Source organism: Zalophus californianus, chromosome 1 (genome assembly GCF_009762305.2).
Source record: "Zalophus californianus isolate mZalCal1 chromosome 1, mZalCal1.pri.v2, whole genome shotgun sequence".
Lineage (NCBI taxonomy): Eukaryota > Metazoa > Chordata > Mammalia > Carnivora > Otariidae > Zalophus > Zalophus californianus.
Genome location: NC_045595.1, coordinates 2,437,961 through 2,460,909, shown reverse-complemented (window position 1 = coordinate 2,460,909; position 22,949 = coordinate 2,437,961). Strand labels below are relative to the sequence as shown.

Here is a 22,949-nt window from a genome sequence, read left to right as displayed (position 1 = left end):
CGAGGCACCCACATGCGCTGCCCCCCACACGGGGTGTGAGTCCACGTGTGTGACACGTCCAGAAGAGGCTAATTCACCGAGGGGAAAGGGGCTCGTGGGGGCCGGGGGCTGAGGAGAGGGAAGCGACTGTTCACGGGGACGGGGTTGCTTTTGTGGGTCAGAATGTCCTGGAATTAGGCACACGCTGTCTCTGCACAACCTTGTGAATGTGCTTAATGTCACTGGATTATAGACTTTAAAATGGTAAAAATGGTGACTTTTATGGTATGTGAATTCTACCTCAACTTAAAGAAAATGCATATTGTAGAGTGTCTCTCTGCTCCGTGGGGCCGCCTCCATGAGGGGCAGAGACCAGGGCTACCTGGGCGCACAGAAGGGTTCGGCAGGTGTCTGCAGACTGAATGAGCGTGTGAATCCGCCATCACAGGCACCTGCTCTCCTGGAGAAGGAAGAGTCCTATCTCCTCCACTTCTGGACGAATCAGAGGGAATCTTGGTCACGGGAGTATTCTCAGAATATCTCCTCCTGCATCCCCTAACTTGAAATCTGGGTTTTTCCTCCTGCCCAGGCCACTCGGGCCAGATGCGCTCGGTCTTTATTGACGAGGAGAGGGCAAATAAGGGAGGACCCAGTCCTTTAGCAAGTAAAACTTTTATTAAATAAACTTTCAGTTTCTCCAGACCAAAGAGAGGCGTTTGGACATTAAGATGATGCTTGCAGCTTCTCACCTGAACACGCCACAGTGACAAGGATCTCTTCAGCCAGAAATTCAAACCAAGTCAACCCAAAGTTCCCTCTAAGTGCCTTTCTCGTTTTCCTTTTCTGTGTGTGTGTGTGTGTGTGTGTGTGTGTGTGTGTGTGTGTGTGTGTGTGTGGCGGTTTGTCTCCAAAAGTCGGTTTGCAAGTTGAAACTTCATGAAATTACTCGTAGCAGAAATAAAGTACATCGTACAAATCACGTAGGTCTTCGATGTGGAGTATAAAAATGGTATTTACAGCCGGTAAACATGGACCAGAAGGACACACGCCACTGCACGCCACCACGCACTCCCAAGCAGGCCCGGCGGGGGCTTGGCAGGTGCCGGGGATGCGGACGAGGCCCCCTCGTGGCCCCTGGGCACGCGCTTGCACACGCAGACGCACGGGACACAGGCACGCTAGAGTGTCTCGGAACAATTATCAAACTCTGGAATATCGAAACAAGTTGGTCATAAGATTTTTTTTTTCTTTTCCTTTTTTTTTTTTTTTTTGCTATGTGGTTTTTTTTGTTTTTTTTTTTGTTGTTTTTTGTTTTTTTTTTTCTGGGTCAGTCAACACATTTTGGTAGAAACAAAAGGGAATGCTGTTTTTTTTTTCTTTACAAATTTTTTTTTCTTGAGCTTATTAAGTTCTCTGGTGCCTCACTTGGCAAGAGGCCCCACTGACGTCCAACGAACTTGACTCTGTGCTTCAAAGTGGGTTTTCACGGTTTGAGTAGCTATACAGAGACGCCCCCGCAAGACCTCCCTCCCCGCCCCAACTAGGAAACAAAAATCCACTGTCTGATTTTTTTTCCCCATTTTGTTCTCTTTTCTTCTTTGTATCTGCTCAGAAAGACCAAAATTAAAAAAAAAATATTTGTAGAGGTATCTCTGGTAAAGGGGTGCTGGGCCAGTGCAGGTTGGCTTGTCCAACGCGCTTGGCAATCTTGGTCATGAGATCGTGAACTCCAGGCTGGTGATCCGAAGGCAGGGAGGGTGGCTGCCTGCCCTTGGGAGGGGGCACGAGGGGCGGGGGGCTCCCCCGACCCCGTCTGCCCCTGACGGAAAGCTAAGGGCTATTGGTCACATGAGTAAGGCTATGACGGGGGGAGGTGGGGGGGGGTCTCTTTTGTGCCTACATCGGGGAAGGCAGGGCCCTGGGGCGAGGGAGGGGGTAGGGGTTCCAGAAGCTGCAGCTAAGACCAGGGACACTCGAGCTGGCTGAGCCCAAAGGCCTGCGAGAGCCGTCGGCAGCAGGGGCCCAAAGTCCTGGAGGTATATCGCGTTGGCTGATGATTCCCAGTGCTTCTTGGTGCCCTGGTCTGACATGACAGCGAGAGATGGGGAGACACTGGGCCGCCCGGTCATCCTCAGCCCTTCTTATGTCCCTGCTGAGTGACCGGGCCAGGGTCACCTTCTCTTGGATGGAAGGAAGTCGGAAAAGTTTGGTCCCATGATCTATACTCAAAAAATATATATACTGTCTATAGCTCTATATATATATGCATATATATATATAGGAAAAGTTGCGATTTAGTCTGGGGAGCCACCAAGGAGGGGGGCGGTGAACCCCTCGGCCCCCAACTCAGGAGCCCCCTCCCCCCAGCGCTGAGGCAGACCACGAAGCCCCCTCCCCGCTCCACGTGGCCTTCAGTAGTGTTTCACATTAGGGGATGGGGGCAAGGGGAGACGGGAGAGGAGAGGGAGGGCTGGTGTCCAAACTCGGTTGTAATTTACGGAAAAGTCCGGGATCGGTTGGAAGCGGGAAGCCCTCCTGGGGTGGGAAGGCCCCTCACCTGGCGGAGAAGGGAGGGGCGTTAGGGTGCGGTGATGCGGGGCCTGCTGGCCTACGACATCGCCTCCCACCCGTACCCCCTGCCCTGGCCAGGCTGGGTTCTGGGAACCCAAGGGCCCCTATCTTTTCAGAGAGAGAGTCCATTTCCAGATTCGGAGGCCAACAAACCACCTGGGAAGGGACTTTGGGTCGCTGAGCCCATTTCCTCCCACAACCTGGGGCCAAGAGCTGTGTTTATTCTCGTCTCCCCTCCCCCGAACCCTGCCACTGAAGCTCCACGGAGGCAGCTCCCCCCCGCAACCCCCGCCCCCTTTCTGGTCATTCACAGCTGTGTCCCCAAGTGCTGGAAACAGAGCCTAGCGCATAGTAGGTGCTCAGTAAGGATTTGCTGTCCCAGAGTGTTCAGGTGCATGGGGCGTCTGTTAGTTGCCTGATCCCGCGACTGAATACCCGCGAATCTGTGGGTGCTGATTTGACAGGGTCTGAAAAGCATGCGCAGCCCCTAACTGAGCACCTACTTCGCGCCAGACCCCAGGCGCGGCGCTTTGATGACGACGGCGCTCGTGATTGAAAAAAGAAAAAAACAAATGATCAAGAGCTTTCCAGGTGGCGGGTCCTGGGCTCGGCTGGGAAAACACCGCATCCCCAAGCGGATCCTCCCTGCTGCCTCTCGGGAGGCGACTTTCACGAACCCATTCCACAGATGAGGCTCGTCAAGGTTTGCGGTCAGTTACATTTCCCCACTGGCCCCTTAGGCTCACTGTTCATTCCCCAAAGAAGGTGTTTAGTTGTTGATAGAGCTGTTCTCTCTGATGGCAAAATACACTCTTGGGGATGTGTTTGGGGGTATCTTTTTTGGGGGCGGGGCATGCTGGTGAGCAGGGCAAACATTCCACTTTCTCACCAGTCCACTGAGCACGAATTACACCAAATAAGGAGCTATGACAGGGGCCCAGCTGTGAGATTTGTAGGACACAGGACAGAAGCCCCTCCCCAGAGCCCACCCCACCCCAGACCAAACCTGGCCTCTCAGGCGAACTTCTATTCATCCTTCAAAGCCTTCTTCTGGAAGGATTCCCCAACCACCCCTGGACCCTGGTTACACCCTCTGTTCCAGCCCTGACCGAAGGGGGAATGGGGGGTGACTCTGGTCTAGCTCTGTCCTCACCAACCCAACCTGGGGGCTCCTCGTAGCCTCCAGCAGCATCCCCCGGGGCTGGGGAGGGTTTGGAGAATGAGAGGGTGTTTGGCCAAGACGGGGTGGGGGCGGGGTGTGGGTGGGGCCGCCTGGCGGCTCACCTGGGCCAGGCCCGCAGCCTCCGGGCGGCTGTGGGCGCGGTCAGTAGGGGTGTCCCGGGTCTTTGGGCCGCTTCAGCTGCACTTTGAGCCTCTTCATGCCGATCTGAAAGCCGTTCATGGCCTGGATGGCCGTCTGCGCGCTGGCCGGGTTGTCAAAGCTCACGAAGCCTGCGGAGACCGGGGTGGACCCGCGATGGTGGGCAACGTGGGCGTCCTCCGCGTCCTCCAGTGCTGCGGCCCAGGCTTCCCGGCTCGCGGGGTCCTGGGGGCGGGGGTGTGCGCTCGCAGGGGCAGATGGGCCCAGGGAGTTAGGAGGGCGTGCCAGAGCACACACAGCAGCCCGGGGCCTGGTTCTGACACCCTCTGGACTTACATGCCCCTGGGGACGGGGTGCTTGCTCCTTACCTGGGGTCTGCTCTGCTGAGACTTCCCACAGAGGGAACAGGTGAGGCCTCTGGGGGTCCTGGGAGGGCCACATTCTCCCTCCCTCCCCATCCTGGCTGCCTGCCTTCTTCCAGACCCTGGATGCTAACCGCTATCCATCTGGGATCTTGACCGTGCATCGGACTCTGTCTGTCTCTGTGCGCGTGTCCTTGTGTCTCCTCGCTCTGCCTTTTATCTCTCTTTCTCTATCTTTGTCTCTCTCTACCCCTATCTCCCCCCACTCCCACCAGGCAATCGGAAACATCCCAGCCTGGCGCTCCTCAAGCTTCCATCAGCCCCAGTCCCTCCACCTGCCGCCCCAGGCCACCCTGCCCTACTCCTGCCCCTCACCTCTTGGTCCTCACAGGCTTCCTGGGATGGTGTGGAGGCCACAGGGGCCAGGGGCCCTCTGGGGCAAGGGACTGCATGCACAAGCATTTGAGGCGGGGATCCCTGAGCTCTGTGTGAGAGGCCGGGTGGGGGGTCAGGTGGAGAGACGGTGGGGCAGGGTTGAACGGTCTTGCAGGGGCCCACTGGGGAGCTACGGGGGAATGTGGAGCTGGGGGGGACGTCTTCACATCTACTATCTCCCCTAACACTTGCCCCCCGCCATACTGATCAGGAAACTGAGGCTCAGAGAAGACCCAGGACTCCTCACTGTTGAGGGGGATTGAGGGTTTTCCTCTACACACATTGCCTCCGTCGTCCTGCAAGCAGGATGCTGAGGAGGGGCCTGGGCACGGGCAGGGACCCTTACTGGTGTGACCTCAAGTGTGCTATTTGACCACTCGGTGCCTCTCGTCCTTCCTCGCTAAATTGGGGCAATTCTTCTATTTCATGGTTGGATACTGAGTATATACAGGAGGCGCTTACTAAATAGGCAAGAGTTGGCCTTTTGAATACAACAGGGTGGGATTAAGAGTCCACATTTTAGAGTCAAACAGACTGGTTCTAGTCTAGGTTCTGCCTCTTTGCTGCTGTGTGGACTTGGAGGCATCCAAGGCCCCGCACGACCTGCCCCGTCCCCTCCCTGCCCCGTCCCCGCCCTGCCCTGTCCCCGCCCTGCCCTCTCCTCCTCCCTCTCGCCCCCTCACTCACCCTGCTCCAGCCACATGGGCCTCCTGGCTGGCCCTCCAACACACCAGACCTAGTTCTGCCCCAGGACCTTTGCATGTGCTGCTCCCTCTGCCCGGAACCCTGTACCCCGACGTCCTGGGGCTGGGAAATCTCATTATTTGGGTCTCAGCTGAAACATCACCTCCTGCATACCAGCTTCTATGTCCTTAGGAGTAGATGGTGATGGTGTTCTTCATGCCATTTATAAGCCCCTGGCCTATGTCCTGCCTTGTTTATTCCCACCTCCTACCTGTAAACCTGTGCTTTTTGGCTCCGTGGTCGCTGGCCACAGGTGGTAATTTAGATTTAGATTTGTGAAAACTACAACTTCGCTTCTGTGGTTGAACTGCCACACTTGAGGTGTCTGGTGGCCACGTGTGGCTGACGGCTCAGACAGCAGAGGTGTAGAGAACACCTCCGCGGGTGGAGAAAATTCTGTTGGGCAGTGCAGCAAGACTGCGAGCTTTGGAAGGCAGGAATTTTGTTGGCTTCCTTCACTGCTCTGTACCAGCACCCAGCATGGTGCCTGGCACACAGTAGGTGCTTAATAAGTGCTCATTCTAACTTCTAAATGTTATTCTTTTGGACCACACCCTCCCACGCCCCTGTTCCTTGGCGGGCGGAGTCGGGGATGGGGCTGGCAAGCAGGAAGGGGTGCCTGCAGCAGGTACTCACCAAAACATTTGCTCTGGTTGGTGGCCCGATCCATAAACACCTTGGAGGAGATGATATTGCCGAAGGGCAGGAACATCTGCGTCAGCTCCGTGTCTCCAAACTCCTGGGGGAGGTGGTAGATAAACAGGTTACAGCCTTCGGGACCTGCAGGTGGGGGAGAGAAAGACATAAAGCCCCCAAGGAGAGGAGGCGGACCCCCCCCGGGGGGAGGGGCGCGGGACTGGAGCCCACCTCTGGCATCTCCAGCTGTTGGGGGAGGGTGCCCGTGACACCAGGAAGCAGGGGCGTGGAGAGGCGGGGAGGGGAGGCGGGGCGTGCTTACCCTCGCCTGTCTAATCCCACACTCAAGTATGCCGAACCTCTGATGATCCTCAGGTCCCAGATAATTTACAAAATTCAGATGGCGCCTCCCCACAAAACTGAGATAAATCCCTCAATGCCAGAACCTGGATAATCCCCAAATCCCAGACAACCGGAAACCCCTGAAAAATCCCTACACTGGAAACTCCAGACCATTTACGACATCAGATGAATTGTATGTGGGGTATGCGGACACTCTGCTCTCTCTTTGCACTAATTCTGTAAATCTAAGACTGGTTTTAAAATAAAATGTTCATGTTTTACAAGTCCGACGATCACAGAATAAAGTAAGACAAATCATCCTCTGGTCCCAAACCCCAAATATCTAGTTTTCAAAACCGTGGATAATCCTCCAAACCTTGAATAATTTTCAAAACCCACACGACACAAAAATAAAATCAAGTAAGATTAAAAAAAAATTGTCTAGTCCCCAAAACACCTGGTAATTTTATTATATTTTTATTTATTTTTAAGTAGGCTCCATGCCCAATGTGGCGCTCCAACTCACGACCGTGAGATCGAGAGCCGTGTCCTCTACTGACTGAGCCAGCCAGGCGTCCCCGGCCCCCACCTGGGAATTTTAAAATGATATACTATACCAACCAGAAATACTTTTGCAAAAGTAAAAAGCACAGCTAACTCTCAAAACCATTCCATCCCCAAATAATCCCCAATGCACAGGTCATGTAAAATCTATAAATAACAATCAAATTTAAAAACCTTCATTATCTGAAGCCATGAAGTCTCCAAACCTGCCCCTAATCCCAAACCAACAGATGACCTTCTCCCATGCCCCCACAAAACGCGGGGAACCCCCCAACCACCAAGAATCCCCTTCGGCCTGGAAATGAGTATTCTCCACCCCACGAAATACAAAAATCCAAGATTGGATTTTGTCCAGTGTCCCATTGACATCCAACCCTCACCTTCCTGATTAGGTCCACAGCTCTAAGAGCGCTTGTTTTTTAAAATGCAAGTGTGTCCCAATGCGATCATCGTGATTGATTCCGACCGCACAATCTTGACTGCAACACAAATGTTAGGTGTGCTTGTGTGCTATCTCATCTCCGAGAAACACGGGGTGAATGCAGAAAGCCGCACCCAGCTGAGTCGGACCTCAGGAGAACACACTCACAGCGGGAACGCCTACCACTCCCTCAGCTCCCCAAGTGTGTTGTGAGCCACACGCATCCCCGTCCGTCCGGGGTTATGACTCCCCGCCTGACTTCAGACAAGTCTCTTTCCGCCACTTCGCAGCAGCCCACGGCAGCAACACTTCCCATCAATGCCATCAGTGCCACTTCCACGCGCAAACCTGAGCTCTGTGCCAGGATAAAATGCCACACTGAGCGTATTTTTTTAACCCGCTCACGTGCATAACACCGTGCTACCATTTTTATTAGGGCTCTATCTTTAGTTTTGCTTTGACATGTCACGGACAGAGGTTTGGAATGGTGCAAGCAGGAGTCTTGCAGATTGTTCTGCATGCTATGGGCACTCTCCAGAGCGCTGGTCGTGAGTTAACAGCAGCACTGACCGCCTCTGCACCAGCTTTTACCCTCAGCCCAGGTGGAGGGAAGTTGGAGCAGGGACCGGGGAGGGAGACACCCAGGTCCGAGCCATCCACAAAACAGTGACCCGAGGCAGCTGGGCCCTCTCTGAAGCTCGCACTAGCCCGCCCGGGGGTCCTGGGAGGTCACTGAAAGTCACATTGGAGCTGCCGGCACTGCCAAGGTCCTCATGCCTGCTCTGTCTGTGACTTTAACCACAGAGCCTCCTGGAAATATAAAATCTGACGGAGAATGGGGTAACAGCTGGTTGGCGGAGCTGGGGACCCCTCAGCCTAGGGCTCGCCTCCCAAAGCTCAGCTCCTGTATCCTGGCAGTGCCCCCCTTCCAAGGGGCAAGGGCAAGGGAGAAGTGGGGCAGAGCCTCAAAGAACTCGGTCTGCAGGCCAGGCCAACTGCGGAGCTCCCCTGGCCATGGGGCGAATTGGTCACCTCTCCCCACCCCACTAGCTGGATGCACGAGGGAAAGGGCCTTCCTGGGTGCTGAGCCGCACTGTGTGTCAGGAACGGCCCTGCCTCCTTCCTAGTAAGGCCTCTTGACCCAGATGGTCGCTCCTGTTGCAGAAGAGGAAACTGAGGCACAGGGCAGTGAAGTGAAGCTTTCCTTATGACGTCGCAGTCAGAACTGGGTGGATCTGAATCCCGGCTGTCGGACTCCAGGATCTAACTCCTCCCTCTTTCCACTTTACTGGCGAGGCCTCAGTTTCCCCGAGATACCTCATCACCGCCCCCCTGCCCGACCTCAAGACGAACGTCCTTTCCAAAAACTCAGAGAATCGTCCAGTCCTGGAGAGGGCGGCTGGGGGTTTTCCAGAGGAGGGAGCCGAGGCTCAGAGAGGGTGATTCGGTTCCCCCAGGACACCCATGGGCCGCGCCAGAACTCGAACCCAGGTCTGTCCGGCCAGCCCGCCGCGCTCTTAGCCGCGGTTCCCCGAGGCCGCGCGCCAGGTCAGGACCGGGGTCCTGGAGGTGGAGGGGGCGGTCAGAGGGCGGGGCTGGCGCCCAGGGGAGGTCGCGGCCCCCTCACCTTCTCGCTGCTGCTGCTGCAGGAGGGGCGGCGGCTGGGGGACGCTGTGCGCGATGGGCGTGATGGCCGCGGTGGGGTACATGGCTGCGGAGACCGGGAGCGAGACACAGGGCGGAGGCGGGTGTGAGGCCGGTGGGCGGCCCGGGGCGGGCGGGGGCGGGGCCACGGCGGTCTCGGGAGGGAGGCGGGGCGTGCCCGCGGCGGGGGGCGGGCCTAGGGGAGGGGCCAAGGCCCGGCGAAGAGTGGGGCAGAGCCACGAGGGGGTGGGGTCAACGCCTGGCATCAGGCGGGGGCGTGGCCACAACCGAGGGCGGGCCTGGAGGAGGGGCCAAGGCCACATAAGATCAGAGTGGGTGGGGCCAGAGCTTGAGGGGCAGGGCCATGGTTGAGGGCGGGGCCCTAGCAGAAACGGGGCAGGATATGAGGGGCGGGACCAGACGCTGCAAGAGACGAGGAGGGGTGGGGCCAAAACCTGGGATTGGGCCAGGGCCAGAAGTAGGAGGCGTGGCTAGGTGCAAGAGGGAAGGCCAAACGAAAGGGCGGCCCCTGAGAGGCGGGGCCAGAAGCGGGGTGTGGCTAAGGGGGAGGGGCTAGACAGGAAGGAAGCCGGGGCCAAGGGGGCGGGGCCACGCCCGAGGCTGGGCCGGACCGCCCGCGTACCTGTGTACTGCTGGACTCCGGAGAAGGCGGGATGGAGGGTCTCGGCTACGGTCGGGCTCTGAGCTGCGGGGCAGACGGAGGGGCTGAGTGGGACGAGGGCAGCAGATCTGCCATCCAACCCCGATACTTAGGACCCAGAAGGAGAGCAACAAACATCTGCCCCAGCTTCACCTCTGCATAAACGTTTTACAGGTATTGTCCCCATTTTATGGACAGGAAAACTGAGGTTCAGAGAGGTGAAGCAACTGGCACAGGGCCACTCAGATAGGAAATGGCAGAAGTCGAACAGGACTCCAGAGAGGTTTAACCATCACCCCCATCTCTCTGTCCCCATCCGGAGCCCCTCGCTCTTCCTCTTTATTCTCTGGATTCTCCAGGACTTCAGGCCTCTGCTCCTGATCACCCTCCATCCCCATCCATTTCCCTCTCTCCCACTCCAAGCCTCACTCATCAGACACCCCGTGGATCCCCCATGTGGCTGTGACCTCCCAATGGCTCCCAGGGGAGGAGGTAAGGGGAGGGGAGAGGTTGTCCAGACTGCTAGAGCTGGTGCATCAGGGGGGAGATTTCAGCCAAAAGATTCTGCTCGAATGGAGAGAGGTTACTAGAGGATGGGAGTGTGTGTGTGGGGGTGACCATAAAGGGGTCACATGAACGAATCACCCCATGGAGATGGAGCAGTTCTGTGTCTTGATTTTGGTGGTGGTTACACAAACCTATACCTGTGATAACATGGCACAGACCTCATGTGCACACACACATGAGTGCACACAGAAAGTGGTGCAGTCTGAATAAGGTGTCCAACTCCTGTTGAGTTAATTGTATTGTACCAATGTCAGCTTCCTGGTTTCGACAATGTGCTTGGGTTATGTAAGCTGTTAGCTTGGGGGGCGGAGGGCTCGGTTGGAGGGACCAGGACCTCTCCGTACTATTTTTGAAACTCCCTGTGAGTTCCAATCATTTCAAAATAAAAATAAATTCTCCTCAATGGTGGAAATGCAGATGATTTCACCTAAGCAAGGTGTCGGAGGAGGCTTGCCTGGGGATTGTGGTATAGGGTCAGGAAAGGTGGGACCTCTGCTTCACAAAGGTAGGGCCCAGCCTAATTCGGTGCATGGCTAATACTGAATGGATGGATGCATGAATGAATATGGGTACTGATATCTTCCTAAACAGTGATGATTAATAATTAAGATCGATGGTGCTGTTCTTGGTACAGGCGATGTGTTAAGCATTTGACATGCTAATTTCATTGTCAGTGCAACCTCCTGAGATGACTGATGTCATCTGCCCTATTTCCCAGGTGAAGAAACTGAGGCCCAGAGACTCACAGAGACCATCCGGGACCACCAAACTGGAATTTGAACCCAGAAGTGTCTGGATATAAAGTTCCCATGTTTTAACCACCCTGCTACAGCCCTTTCTCTGTGCCCACAGCTCACATCTGTTCAGCTGAGACTCCCTCTGTTTCCCAGGGACCATGGCATAGGAACTCATGCTTGTCCCAGAGACACCCTCCCCACCCCCTCCCCAGATCCCAGGGGACCACTCCAGTTACCTGGGTAGGGCACAAGGCCATTGGCATACACAGTCTCTAGGGCAGGGTGCCCCCCAGGGAAGGGCACGACACCTGCGAAGCCATTGGTGATAGGAGCCACAAGTCCGGGCACGGCAGTGGTGCCAAGCAGGGGGGGTGAGTGCAGTCCTGCAGAATGGAGGAGCACCATGGGGAGCCTGAGCCTGGCCCTGGCCCTGCCCTGCCCACCCATCCTTAGGCCCCTGGCGGACTCTCACCAGAGGCAGGGGCGATGGGCGTGGCAGGCAGCCCATTAAGGCTGACGGCGCCAATCTGCTGGATGTGGCAGGGTGAGAAGGCCACGCCAGGGCTCAGGTAGCTGCCCGACGTGGACAGGACCGTTGTCTGCTGCTGCATGAGCTGGGGGTGGAAAGGGAGTCAGTGTGCACAATAAGGGTGACACCTGCCCTGAGGTCATGACTCATGGGAGGAGGCCTGGTCCTCAAGTAACTTGGGAGGGGAGGGGGTCAGACTGGCTATCTTGGCTCAGGCTGGGGTCCGGGCTCAGTTAGAAATTGGGGCTCAGCATGGGATCAAGGCTCAGTCTAGGATCAGGGCTCAGGCTTGAGATGAGGGCTGAGTCAGGAATCTGGACTTGGTTTGGGATCAGGGATCAGCCAACATTGAACCCAGCCAGGGTTGGGTCTCAGTTTGGAGTCTCGATTTAGAGGCTCCTTTTGGGTTTGAGACCCAGCCTAGATTTAGGGGCTAAGTATGGGGTCGTGTCAGTCCAGAGTTAGAGTTCAACTTGGGCCTGGGGCTCAGTTCATGGTTGGGGGTTCAGCTGGGGGTGGGGGTTCAGGAATCAGCCTGGATTTGGGGACTCAACCATGACCAGGATAGGATCGTGAATCAGAGAGATTGGGCAAGATACAGAAAGATGAGCAGAGAGGCAGAACCGCCAACAGAGCATGGATGGAGAGAGAGACTGAGCCGGACCCCCAGAGTGGTGTTGGGAGCCCCGCTGGAGACCGAAGTGCAACTGCTGGGGTCACTCACAGCCTGGGCGTAGGCACTGTAGGGGCTGAAGGGCAGGGTGAGGGATGGCGTCAGGATGCCCAGCTGGCCCACCATCTGCTGCATGCGCCGCAGTGTTCGCTCCTTGTCGGTGTCGGCAAACTTGACCACCAGGCTGGAGGAGGCACCCTACAGTGGCAGCAGCAAGCAAGGAGGGAAAGGAGGGAGGTAGCCAGGACTTTGGGGTTCCTGGAACCGCGCCAGCTCTGGCCCTCGGGGGGAGCACCGTAGATGTCAGCAGCTGCTGGTCCTGCCCGTGTGCCCGTAGCTGCAGGACACGCACGTCACAGCGAGAACAGCTCACAGATTAGCATCCTGGGTCTCGCACTTGACCGTGCAGCCGCCTGTGGGCACAGGTGGGGCATCCGAGCCCAGGGGGTCGCGTCTGGGGCACAGTAGAGGACCCTGACTATCAGCCACACTCTCAAAAATGGAGAGTCCAACTGGCGGGGAGAAACAACGGAGACCCAAGTGGAAGACCCTATAACTGTCACTCACACTCACACCTAAGGACAGCTGAGACTCCAACCATCAGAGAGGGAACATGCCCCCTTTGCTGGAGAGCTCACTCCCTGATGCGCCCCATCACTGGTCAGCTGTGTGCATGTGAAAGCCTGACCTCACGGTGAGCCGAACCCTGCCACTCCAGGGACTAAAACTGAGGCCCCAGAGCCCAGAATGCAAGAGACAGCAGGCTCTGAGGCTGCCCTGCTCCTCACACCCATTTTTGAGAACAGCTGAGAGGAGAGTTGGTTCTCTAAGGCCTGTCTTCCCTGTGGCAGATTCAGACACTTATGTACAGCGATGTGGCTCCTAGCAGCTCCTTCTGGAGGGCAGGGCTACTCCCAGTACCTGGCTGGTCCTCCCCAGCCTCTCACTGCTCCAGACCTGCCCCTGCCCATCCCCACTCTGGCCCAGGGGACATTTCCAACTGACCTGGCCCCTTCCCTGCCCTGTCAAAACCTTCCATGACTCCTCATTGCCCTAGGAACCCCGTGCTCCTCGGCCGTTGGCTGCAGCCCCTCCAGCCACCCCCCCCTGCTCCTCTGGGGCTACGCGCCCCCACCCCCATCCTTGTTGTCATGCCCCACGCCCCACGTTCCCCTGCTGGCCTCCACAAAGCCAAACCACCCCTCAGGCCCCACCCCTCTAGGAACCCGCATGTACGCTCACACACACATGCACACATACTCTTACACACGTTCACACACATTCATACACAGTCACACACACACTCACCATGCATGCTCACACATTCATGCACCTAAAAACATAACCTCACACACCACACATGCTCACACACACACCCCACATGTTCATACACTCACACACATACACACACTATGCATGCTCACACTCACATCCACATGCAGACTCACTATGCACGCTCATGCACATTTGCACACACACACACACCACCCACACAAACACACTCACAGACACGAATACACTCACAAATATGTGCACACATTTACACTCACCATGCCTATCACACATGCATTCACACAATACGTTCAGAGGCACACAATCACACATGTACACATGCAGTCACATACACACATATTCACAAACACACCCATCCACACACACTCACACACTTGCCCTCACATATACCCACAGATGCACAATGTGCTCGTTCCCTCCACATCAGCCAGACAGACCCACACATACACATGCGCTCAGTACACACATGCATAAACACACACGTGCACACACCTACATGCATACCACACAATCCACTCACACACACCCATTCAGCACACTTACACATGCGCACTGGCACACACACATATCCGGACATATTCTCACACACACACACCTCACGTGTACATTACCAATCCCCTACTAACAACCACACACACATGCACTCACATGTTCTCTCTTAAACACACACAGACACAGACACACATGTCGCCACACACTGGCAGTACGTCCGTGCATGCTCACAGTCACATGCTCTGCACATGCACAATCGCACACTCACATGCGCACACGTACCCATACCACCATCAGAGACTGCACCTCTCTCTCCACCTGTGCCTTGCTGATGAACAGCCTGAGGCTACGGGATGGAGGGACCAGTAGGGAGAGATTTCGTCCCTGTCCCCTCCCCCCTTCCGCACACCCGGCACCATGGCCCGGGATGGGCCCTACTCACCGGCATGGTCTGGCTGCCGTGCAGGGCATGGATGGCCGCCTGGGCCTCGGTGTGGGAGGAGAACTTCACAAAGGCACAGCCTGCCCCAAGAGAAGGAGAATGCGTGAGGGGCAACGGGGTCTTTCTGGGTGGGCAGGTGCCACAGGAGAGGGGACTGGGAGCCCTGGATGGCTGGTCAGTCAGAACAGAAAGACAGCCAGTAATTTGTTCAGACAGACAGCTGGACAATAAAGGATCAGGCAATAAGACAAGCGCACGTATGACATCAGCCAGGTGGCCACCCATTCACTCAGAAAGCCACCAGCTCCACAGCTGTTTGTGGCTCGCGTGGTTTGACAGACACCAAGAGGCGGTGTGCGGTTGGCGGGGCAGGTCCTGCCCGCTGGAACTAGTGAAGGGCGCAGGCTTAGACACCACCAGCTGCTGACACCGTGAGATCGAGTTATAATCAGATATGAAGAGAGAAGGTGACAAATGTTCAGACACAGGCACTGAGATACGGCCCTGTGGGCACACTCAGGCACAGATACATTGAGACCCAGACAGGCCCATGTGACCAGAGTTGGAGAGATGGGGATAAAAAAAAATAGATACATCCATCCATCCATACATACATACCAGACAGGTCAGACCCAGCTGGCTGGTCACACAGGAAGAAACCAGAAATCAGGCAACCAGGGACCACCAGACACAGGTGAATTCAGACACACAATCATAAGGAGAGACTACTAGACATAGTTCCAGACAGGCAGAGTACTATGGAAGACTGGGGGTAGGGTAGGACGATGGAATGTTCTGGATTAGAGAGTGGCAATGGTTGCACAATTGTTTGAACATAAAGCACTCCACTGCACACTTTCAAAAGGCGAATTTTACAGTGTGTAGATATCAATTAAAATCAATAAAAAAAAGAGGGGCGCCTGGCTGGCTCAGACGGTAGAGCATGCGACTCTTGATCTTGGGGTTGTGAGTTTGAGCCCCACATTCGGTGTAGAGATGGTAAATAAATAAACTTTAAAAAACATTTAAAAAATGAAAAATAAAAATAATTTAAAGAGAGGGAGAGCCAAGCAAATAGGGACCATGGGATACATTCTGTCCTAGACGATAAAACGTTTTGAGGGCCAGAGACAGGCAGGGCAAGAGTTGCTGCCTGATAGATGAACTCAAAAAGGTAGAATCAAGTAGACGGACAGACAAAGACCACCAGACGCATGAAGACCCAAACAGAAATAACCATTTAGACACTCAGGCAGAAAGTCAGAGACTAAGAGTCGCAGGTGCAGTGATGCTCATCTGCAGTCACAACCAGTCACGTGGACAGACAGGTAAACAGGTCGCTGTGGACCATTAAAGTCTTTCCTAGATGTTCAGCCACGATCAGGCAGTCCACAGGAAAATGTCCCAGTCAGGTAGGCACAGGCGGCGCGCAGGCAGGACCAGGTGGGACCTTACAGTCTCCGCCCACCCAGCCCCCGCCCCAGGAACAAACCCCAGCCTCCCACGTGATTGGCCCCGCCCCCAAGAACCAACCCCCGCCTTCTCAAGTGCCCCGCCCCCAGGAGTCAAACCCCGCCCCCACGTACCCTATCCCGCCCCAGAACCTAGTCCCGCCTTCTCAAGAGCATGGCCCCCCCCCAGAGCCAACCCCGCCCTCCCACGTGCCAGGCCCCTCCCCCAGGAGCCAGTCTTGCCTTCTCACGTGCCTGGCCCCGCCCCCAGGAGCCAAACCTGTCCTCCCACGTGACCCGCCCGCCCCCGAAGCCAACCTGGCTTCCTCAAGCGCCAAACCCGCCCTTCCACATGCTCTGGCCCGCCCCAGACGCCAACCCCACCTTCTCAGGAGCCTGGCCCCGCCCCCAGAAGCCAACCCCGCCCTCCCAGGTGCCAGGACCCCCCCCCCCCCCGGGAGCCAGACTTGCCTTCTCCCGTGCCCCGCCACGCCCCAGAAGCCAACCCCCACCATCTCAAGAGCCCGGCCCCGCCCCCAGACGCCAAGCCCGCCCTCCCACGTGCCACGCCACGCCCCCAGGAGCCAACCCCGCCCTCCCATGTGCCCTGCCCCACCCCAGAAGCCAACCCCGACCTTCTCAAGTGCCCGGCCCCGCCCCCAGGAACCAACCCCGCCCCCCCGTCCCCAGACTAGGCCCATCCCCCCACGCTCCCAGCTCCAGCAGCGGGCCAGTCCCGCCCCCGGCCGGTCACCTTTGCTGCTGCCATCAGGCCCGCGCAGCACGGTGCATTCGTCGATGACCCCAAAGGGCTGGAACAGCCGCAGCACGTCCTCCTCCGACTGCTGCTTATTCAGCATCCCCACAAACAGCTTCCGGTCTCCTGTGGGCGGAGACACCCCCTCAGCCGAGTGCTGGCCTCCGGGAATTTCTCGGTCCCTCCAACAGAATGGAGGCAGCAGGGCGTGGGGGGGAGCACTGCTGGCCCCTGTTCTGCCTGTGTGTGGGAGGACACAGCCGCGCGCTTCCCTGCTCTGGGCCTCTCCATCCTCCCACGTGCCGTGCACGGCTCATCTCCAAGCCTTTGCTCACGCAGTGCCCCTCTCCTGGAATGCCCTCCCTTCAACCCGGCAGGGCCACCGCTTCACTGCTCCCACCCTCCGGCCAAAGATGGTCTCTCTCCTCGCCCTCGGAGAACTCACACATAGTACTAGCGTAAGAACTGCCTTGCCTGGCCTGGGTCCCTGTCTGTCTGTCTGCCATCTAGATTTCCCAGTCGGGGGTGAGCGCTGATGGCCCCTGCGTCCCCAAGAGGGGCCAGGCAGTCAAAGTCTGTTGAATGAGCGAGGGCACGTGTGCGCGCAGGACCAGGTGCCCGAAGCCTGGAGCCCCCATCTGGTGGGGTGGGGGTGAGGGTCTGGCTGGAGGCCTGGCTGGAGGCACCAGAGTCCTGCTCCCTCTGGTAACTGGGCTGTTCCCCTGCAATCAGGAACATGGCAGCTTCATCTCCCAGGGATGGTGAGCTGGGTTACTATGGAAACCTGTTCTCTGACAGCTGTCACTCATGGGGATGGAAGAGAGAGGCATAGAAGCAGAGAGACTGAGAGTCAGGGAAAGAGACAGGTGAGAGAGAGAGACGGAGAAACACAGAGACAGTCAAAGAGAGAGACAGTAAGAGACAAAGAGAGACACAAAGAGTAGAGAGAGAATCAGAGACACAGAAGGAGAGAAAAAAATGAGAGAGAAAGAGGTATGAAGTGAGAGGGAGAAAGAGAAGGTGAGACAGAGAGAGAGCCACAGGAGGAGGAGGAGGAGAAGAGGAAGAATTATTAAGAGAGAGAGAGAGAAGAGAAGAGACGGAGACATGCAGGACCCCCCAACCCCCGTCCCAATCCCTGACCTACACTAGCAGCCTGTTTTGAGAGTGCGAAAACAGGTCCCAGCCCAGATGGGCTGTACCAGGCTCCTACAAATACACAGGCGTCCTAACAGCCCTGCCCCACACACCACCCCCAAGGCTGGCTGCTCCCCCTCAGCCCCCAGTCCACCTGAAATGGGGAAGGGGTAGGAAAATCTCCCAGAATGGCTAGCTTGGATGCCACTAGAGACAGCCAAGCATACCCCCACGGTCACATTCCCAACACAGTCCAGACCTATGCAGATGCCAGGCCTCCAGCCCGCATACCCACATGCCCAGCCTGGAACAGTCAAGCACACAGGCTCGCACACACACACCCACACACAGGCCAGGCATGCAGACATGCACACAGGCCAGCAGGCAGCCCCACCGCATAAGCCACAGAAACACACATGCACGTGTGCACGTGCTCACACACATCTGTACACAGGTGTGCCAAGGTATGCATGCTCACAAACATGCGCACACACACACACTGAAAGCAATCCCCCTGAGGGGTCCCTTCAGGGATCCCAGCCCCTCTGCATCAGAAGACGCCCAATATTGCACCCTACAGGGAGTGGGGCATTTTAAGTTCTTGGGGGAAGCAGCTGGACCTAGCCAGATCCCCCCCACAACTCCTCCACTCCTGGGCCTGTGGCACTGTGGTGTGGAAGAAGGGACACAGTGCCCCCCCCCCCCGCCACTCTCCTGCCCCAACCCTAGCCAGGGGACTCTGCCTCTCCCACCACCATGAGGTGTGTGAGCAGAGAGGTGACTGCTACAGCCTTCTGATCGGGGACTCCCCTCCGTCCCCCATTCTTCTGCCACCCCCCAGCCTGGTGGCCACGGAGAGATGACAACTACCTCCGCGGCTTTCGCTGTCCGCCGGCTTCACTTGGATTGGCCGCGCCATCTGTAGAGAGAGAGGGGAGAAGGAGGTCAAGGCTGACAGTGGGAGCATCAGGGGTGGGGGCTTCGCCTGAGCTCTGCCAGGCACCCTGACCACCTCCCCAAGGCTCAGCATCCCACCAACTTCCAGCAGCAAATCAGTCAAACGAGTGACACAGCCCCATCTGTTCCACCGATGGGGCTTCACTCATTGCAGTCTGGAAAACTCTTACTTTACCTTCAAAACCCAGTCACAATATTTCTTGCTGTAGGAAGCCTCCTTGCTTTCTCAAGTGTAGTAGGTTCTTTGCAAAGATGTCCGATCCCTCTAGTCCCTGTGTGTGATGTGACTTTGCAGTTTCTCTCATCAAAAACTGGAGCCTATTTCCCCACCCTTCTGCATCTGGGCTTGGCCTCCTGACTTGCTCTGACCAGTGGAATGTAGTGGAAGGGAAGTGGTGTGAGTTCCAAGCTCTGGCCTCAAGAGACTTTGCAGCTTCCTCTTTTGGAGCCCTGACATTGCCAGGTGACACGCCCAGGCAGGACAGGACAGAACTCATGCCCTGAGAGGTCCCCCTGACAAACAGCATGTGGGAATGAGGCTGGCCTGTCCCAGCTCATCCCAGCAAGCCCTGCCTGCCACTGCATGAATGACCCCAGGAGAGACCGGCAGAAGAACCATCCAGCTGAGCCCAGTCTGAGCTTACTAACCCACAGAATCAACAAATAAAATGGTGGGGTTGGTTTGTTACTTAGTAGTAGCTGACTTATACCAAGGCAGCTACTTTTAGTCAGCTCTCTGAGCCTTGGGTGGTAGGACTGTCATACCTGAGTGGACCAGCTTTCAATCTGGGCTCCTTGCTCTGGACACTTCTGTCCTCCACCCCCAGCACTGAAAATGATGTTTAACGGAAGAAATCCTCCTCTAATCCCCACCCCCAAACTGACCCAGCCATGGGTGTGAGCTAAAGCGGATATTTGAGAATAAACTCAAGGGATGTGGGAAGGGGGGTGGCATTTGCTTCTCCACTGGTCTGGGAACAGAATCCTCCTCCAAGCCTCATGTCTCCTGGTGAACTCCTATTCATCCTTCAAAACCCAGCTCAAAAGCCCCCATGCGGGCAATCCTTCCACCCCTCTGGGTTCCTTCCTCCATCTCAGGGCAGGGAGTGTCTATGTCTTGCTTTCTCAGAGCAGGCATCTCTCCCCACACCAGACAGGGATAATCCGAGAAGCTTGCTGAACTGAACTGACCAGAAAGAAGTGGCTGATGCACACCAGCATGGAAGGTACCTGGTGGCTCTGCGCCTGGCCTGGGGTTGGAACGAGTGCCAGTCCTAGACCCCCTCCCAGGTCAGACCGTCCCCGTGGTCATTCAGAGAAGGTGCTTGATGGATGTCAGCTTTCTAGTCGCTGTGCAGGTGCCCAGCAAGCTCCAGAGGCAGGCACAATTTTCACCGGGCCTTACAGATGTCAATATCAAGGCCCCGAGTATTTGTCCAAGGTCATGGTGGGCGAGTCGAGGCACTAAGCAGCCTTCCTAGATGTCAAATTCAAAGATCTTTCTACCCACTCCTATGAGTAGAGACCCCTCTCCAACTATGAACCCCCAAATCTCCTTCCCCTTGTCTTGGACCCTATCTCAGCTCTGAGCCTCCCCACCCCATCGGAATCCCCTCCCTCACGCTGCACCCTGTTTCCCTGAGCCCCCTCCCCCTCTCCAGCTTCCCTACTCTCTCTGAGCCCCTCCCATTCTGTTTGTTCCCTGGCTCATATGGGCTGCCTCAATTTGAACTCAGCCTTGGGAGCCTCAGAAGCAGAGAGGCCTCCCAGTGTCCCCAATACCTGCCACCCAGCCACATCTTCAGAGGGACCCTGACCACCTGGGAAAGGCAAAACCATGTCTCCCTTCCCCCACCACGTACATACACACACACACAAACCCGGGCCCTCTCCACCTGGGTACCACACCCAGCTAGCTGGAGGCAGGAGGGGGAGATTATTTCAACCAGATGGGACCAGTTTCTGGGCTGGGGGCTGACAGGTTGTGAAGGGAGGTGGGGGGAGTACGGGCACCTGAACTCCAGCCTCCTGTTCGCCCCCACCCCTCCCACCCCGCCTCCGCTGGCCCTCACCTCCTCCCTCCTCCCAGCACCTTGGGCAGATGAGGATGGGGTTGCCATGGCAACGCTGATTCACCACACGGAAGCTGGCAATTGTTGTTGCCATGGAAACCGCCTCTTAGGGGCGAGACCAGCTCCTGCCTTGCACAAAAGAGATATTTAAATATAATCTTCTGGAGATGGATGAGCTGAGGGAGGGAGCGAGGGAGGGGGGCCACGGGGAGGGAACCTGTCCCCATCACCGCACCCTCCACCCCCGCCCCAATTCTCGCGGCCTGGATACCTGCGCCCCATCTCCCCCGCCCGCTGCGGAGCCTGGGACCTTTCCGCCTCCTCCTGGGAGGCCCCTTCCCCCTCCCGGGTCAGCTCGGGCTCGGGGCAAGGGTCCCGGTGTGGTCCCGAGAAGCCAGGCGGGCAGTCCCCTCCTCCCCAGTCCCCCCCCCCCGCCCCCCTCCACCCCCGCTCAAAAGCCGAGGCTCCGAGGCCTGGCCATCCGCACCCCGCGGCCCGCCTTACCCACCGGCCTGGAGACGCGCGCCAGGCTGGCCTCCACGTGCCGCCGCCCTCCCGGCCGGCCCTGGGCGCACAGGCGCGCACACGCCGCACGCACGCACCGGCCCCGCGCCTCGCTCCCTGCGCCCGACGCCCAGGCGGGAGCTGACGATCCGCCCGCCAGAGGCCGGGCCCTGCAGGCGTTGCCCGCCGAGCCAGGAGGAGGCGTGCGGCGGGGGGGGGGGGGGGGGGGGGGAAGCTGGGTCTCCCCACACCCACCCCTCCTGTCGCCCCTGCCCGCCCATCTGGCTCGGCCCACCTCCTTCCGGCTCCCTCTCTCCATCTGTCCCACCGAGGTCTCTGCCTAGTGCCCTCCCTCCCTCCTCCACCTTCTCTGGCTCCCCATGGCTGCATCCCTTCCCTGCTCCCTCCCTTCCTCCTTTCATTTATTCAATAACATTCCCGGTGTGCCCCATGCTGGGTAATTTTACAACCCCAGGGAGGACCCACTAATCTGGCGTGAGGGGAGACAGAGGTAGATACAGTCACTCCCAGACCTATGCGGTCAGGATTGAGGCAGAGGTAGGGACCACCCCCTGGGAGACCCTAGAGCATAGAGGAGTGAGGAGCCAGAGGCTATCCTGGGGCTTCACTGAAGATGGAAAATCTGCGGTGGGTTTTGAAGTATGAGTAAGAGTTTGGGGTAGGGAGACAGTTTCTCATGTTGGAGGAATCCCTATATCCATTGACTTATTTGATCTCTAAACAAGTTTATGAGATGAAAACATTCTCATTCTACAGATGGGCAAATCAGAAAGCGAGAGGAGAAAATCAGAAACAGAGGCCCAATCTCCTGCGGGCGGGCAGGTTTCCTCAGGGTCTTCTTGGGATCCAGCCAACCCTCTAGCCAAGGAGCCAGGGCTTTGGGGAGTGTCTGTGTCTTTGGGGTGGGCACACATTAGATAGCTGAGACCCAGTCCTTGCTCTATCCCCCAGCTTTTGCTGGGTGATGTCAACCAAGCCACACATCATTGAGAAACCAGGGTCCCTCATGTCTGACCTGTGTATATTACAGACAGGGAAACCGAGGCCGCTGGGGGAGGGACTGCAGGAGGTGTCCCCAGCGGTCAGGCTGGGGCCCCAAAGATGGTCCTTTAGAAGATGCATAGTTGTGGCTTTAGAAGACGTGGGGACCCAGGAGAGGCCCCCACTAGGTCATTTCCAGGTGGTATGGAGGAGAAGAAAGCAAGGTGGTCCCCAGGTCACTATTCCAGCCTCCCCTTCTGCCCTGGAGCCCCAGCAAAGCCTCTCCCAGCAAAGCCAGACCCCGCCGCTCTCCTGCTCTAGGTGCTGCCGTGGCTCCTTCTGCCTAGGGGGTGGCATCCTGGCCTTCCTCCCCACTCCTCCTCCCAGGCCCCCAGGACACCACTGTTGAACTCACTGGCTGGCACTCGCCCCTCCACACCCCATCCTCACTGTGAAGAGACCCCTCACATGACACCTCCCCCTGAAGACTTCCCCTCCAAGTCCATCCGCTTCAGGCGCTACGGCCCCCACCAGACACACCGTCCCTCTTGGGTGGGCTCCCGGGGGCAGGGGCCCGAGAGGCCCTGGGCACACCTCCTCACCCGAGGCCCAGCACAGGGCCCACAAATGACAACTGAAATGAAATGAGACAAGAG

At 57.2% G+C, this 22,949-nt stretch overlaps 1 protein-coding gene across 6 annotated transcripts in view; it reads right to left on the bottom strand.

Annotated features, from left to right (window-relative positions):
* Positions 1 to 644: 644 nt before the first annotated feature.
* CELF5 (CUGBP Elav-like family member 5) overlaps positions 645 to 22,949 on the bottom strand; it is a 51,253-nt gene continuing 28,948 nt past the window's right edge. The window contains exons 1-13 of one of the 6 annotated variants that reach the window (XM_027586558.2): positions 20,788 to 20,855; positions 19,946 to 20,192; positions 18,629 to 18,677; positions 16,619 to 16,747; positions 14,414 to 14,493; positions 12,238 to 12,384; positions 11,457 to 11,598; positions 11,221 to 11,367; positions 9,663 to 9,725; positions 9,003 to 9,086; positions 6,049 to 6,192; positions 3,835 to 4,002; positions 645 to 2,536 (exon numbers count right to left, since the gene is read on the bottom strand). In XM_027586558.2, coding sequence (XP_027442359.1) covers positions 3,875 to 4,002; positions 6,049 to 6,192; positions 9,003 to 9,086; positions 9,663 to 9,725; positions 11,221 to 11,367; positions 11,457 to 11,598; positions 12,238 to 12,384; positions 14,414 to 14,493; positions 16,619 to 16,747; positions 18,629 to 18,677 — 1,113 coding nt within the window. In that variant the 5' untranslated portion in view covers positions 19,946 to 20,192; positions 20,788 to 20,855 and the 3' untranslated portion in view covers positions 645 to 2,536; positions 3,835 to 3,874. Of the gene's footprint in view, positions 2,537 to 3,834; positions 4,003 to 6,048; positions 6,193 to 9,002; positions 9,087 to 9,662; positions 9,726 to 11,220; positions 11,368 to 11,456; positions 11,599 to 12,237; positions 12,385 to 14,413; positions 14,494 to 16,618; positions 16,748 to 18,625; positions 18,678 to 19,945; positions 20,193 to 20,787; positions 20,856 to 21,295; positions 21,334 to 22,949 lie in introns of those variants that run through there. The other 5 variants (XM_027586559.2, XM_027586553.2, XM_027586554.2 and 2 more) reach the window with 5 other exon arrangements.